Source organism: Borostomias antarcticus, assembly GCF_949987555.1.
Source record: "Borostomias antarcticus genome assembly, chromosome: 22".
In the NCBI taxonomy this organism is placed as follows: Eukaryota; Metazoa; Chordata; class Actinopteri; order Stomiiformes; family Stomiidae; genus Borostomias; species Borostomias antarcticus.
The window spans coordinates 6,164,357-6,166,350 of record NC_140255.1 but is presented as its reverse complement, the minus strand read 5'-3'; the positions used below and the strand labels follow the sequence as shown (position 1 = coordinate 6,166,350).

General features: G+C 49.9%; 1 protein-coding gene across 1 annotated transcript; it reads left to right on the top strand.

The window, feature by feature from the left end:
• Positions 1-555: 555 nt before the first annotated feature.
• LOC311324197 (transmembrane protein 233-like) lies at positions 556-1,532 on the top strand (the record flags this gene model as incomplete). The annotated part of the gene is made up of 2 exons (XM_084456598.1): positions 556-882; positions 1,371-1,532. 2 exons carry the CDS (start codon positions 556-558, stop codon positions 1,530-1,532), a joined length of 489 nt encoding a protein of 162 aa, XP_084312724.1.
• Positions 1,533-1,994: the final 462 nt, after the last annotated feature.

Sequence of the window (1,994 nt, the reverse complement as noted above, 5' to 3'; positions counted from 1 at the left end):
GGTTCTGGTATATCAGTGTGTGGTTGGCTGGTTCAGGGCATGTCAGTGTGTGGTTGGCTGGTTCTGGTATATCAGTGTGTGGTTGGCTGGTTCAGGGCATGTCAGAGTGTGGTTGGCTGGTTCAGGGCATGTCAGTGTGTGGTTGGCTGGTTCAGGGCATGTCAGTGTGTGGTTGGCTGGTCCAGGACATGTCAGTGTGTGGTTGGCTGGTTCAGGACATGTCAGTGTGTGGTTGGCTGGTTCAGGGCATGTCAGTGTGTGGTTGGCTGGTTCAGGACATGTCAGTGTGTGGTTGGCTGGTTCAGGACATGTCAGTGTGTGGTTGGCTGGTTCAGGACATGTCAGTGTGTGGTTGGCTGGTATATCAGAGTGTGGTTGGCTGGTTCAGGACATGTCAGTGTGTGGTTGGCTGGTATATCAGTGTGGTTGGCTGGTTCAGTGTGTGTTGGCTGATTCAGGACATTAGATCAATTTAACATTCAATTCCAGCTTCCACACACAACTCAGAGGGAGGCGTGCTCATCTAACTAGTTCCTGGCTCTGAGCTTCGCACCGATGAGTGTTTTCTCTGTAGGTAACGGCCTCTCCCCAGCCCCGCCCCCGGCCACCTCCCCTGTGATCTCCTCCCCGCCCAGCCGAAGACAGCACTCCATCTCCTACTCCCACCACCCCCACCATGGGAAGACCAGGAAGGGCAGCCGGGCCAGCTCCATCGGCTACACTGCCTTCTCCCCGCGGCCCTCCATCTCCCGCCACTCTAGCATCGCCACCAACCCGCCCATGGACCGGACCAAGCCCAAAGATTACCTGGTGCTGGCCGTGCTGGCCTGCTTCTGTCCCGTCTGGCCAATCAACATCGTGGGATTCGTTTACTCCATCATGGTAAAAACGTGAAGGGTTGTATAACTGTAACGTTGTTTACCATGTAACGTCGTTCCTACCATTCAATCCTGTGGTGTTTCTTTGCCCTGCTGTCTTTGCTAAATGCTGCTCTCAAACATTGCTTTGACATTTGTGGTCTCCAGATCGATCATAAAAGTAATCGCGTCGTTAGAGGCTGTTGTCTATTCATTGTGTGGCGCTAAGATGCGTTTCAGCACTCTGTACTTACCCAGATAATCACTTATGCTGCACTGAGCACTCATTTTTATGAGCAGACAAGAGATCTGAGGTAAGATTCTAGCGCTCATATAAGATAAATGGGATGAACTTTAATAAACCGGGAGGCATGAATAACGTGAAGACATGCCAGCCTCTTGAAGCTGAAGCCTGTAGGCATTTGGTGACTGGTACAGAAAGGTGCTCCAAATAACGTGTATTTCTTATTATTTGGTCACACTAAACACCTCTTCTACATGACCTCTCCTCAGTCGAAGAACAGCCTGGAGCAGGGGAACCTGGATGGTGCCCGGCGTTTGGGCCGTGTGGCCAAGATGCTCTCCGTTGTGTCACTGGTGGGAGGGACTGTCATCATCATCGGCTGCATCGTCAACCTGGCGAGTGAGTATCCCGGGCTGAGGCTTGACCTTTGAACCTTGACCTGGTTGGGACCCCTAGCACTCTTAAGAGAAGTCTCTTAGCTCCACTCTGATACTAAAGAGATACATCCTTCTTTTTTGTATTCCCCCTCTATTCTTGAGGTAATATATACCTTGGATCTAGTAATATATAGCCTACCTCAGATCTGGTAATATATACCTCAGATCTGGTAATATACCTACGACCTGGTAATATATACCTACGATCTGGTAATATATACCTACGATCTGGTAATATATAGCCTACCCCACATCTGATAATATATACCTTAGATCTGGTAATACATACCTAATGCCGGGCTCAGACTACAGGATTTTTGGGCCGATTTATCCCAGATTCACCCCTCCCGACAATCGGAGGAGAAATCTGGTCTGGAACGTTGGTCGGGGCCGATGATCGGCCCAGATGATCTTGTAATGTGAGGGGTTTACAGATCCAATCTTATACCTCCCGAT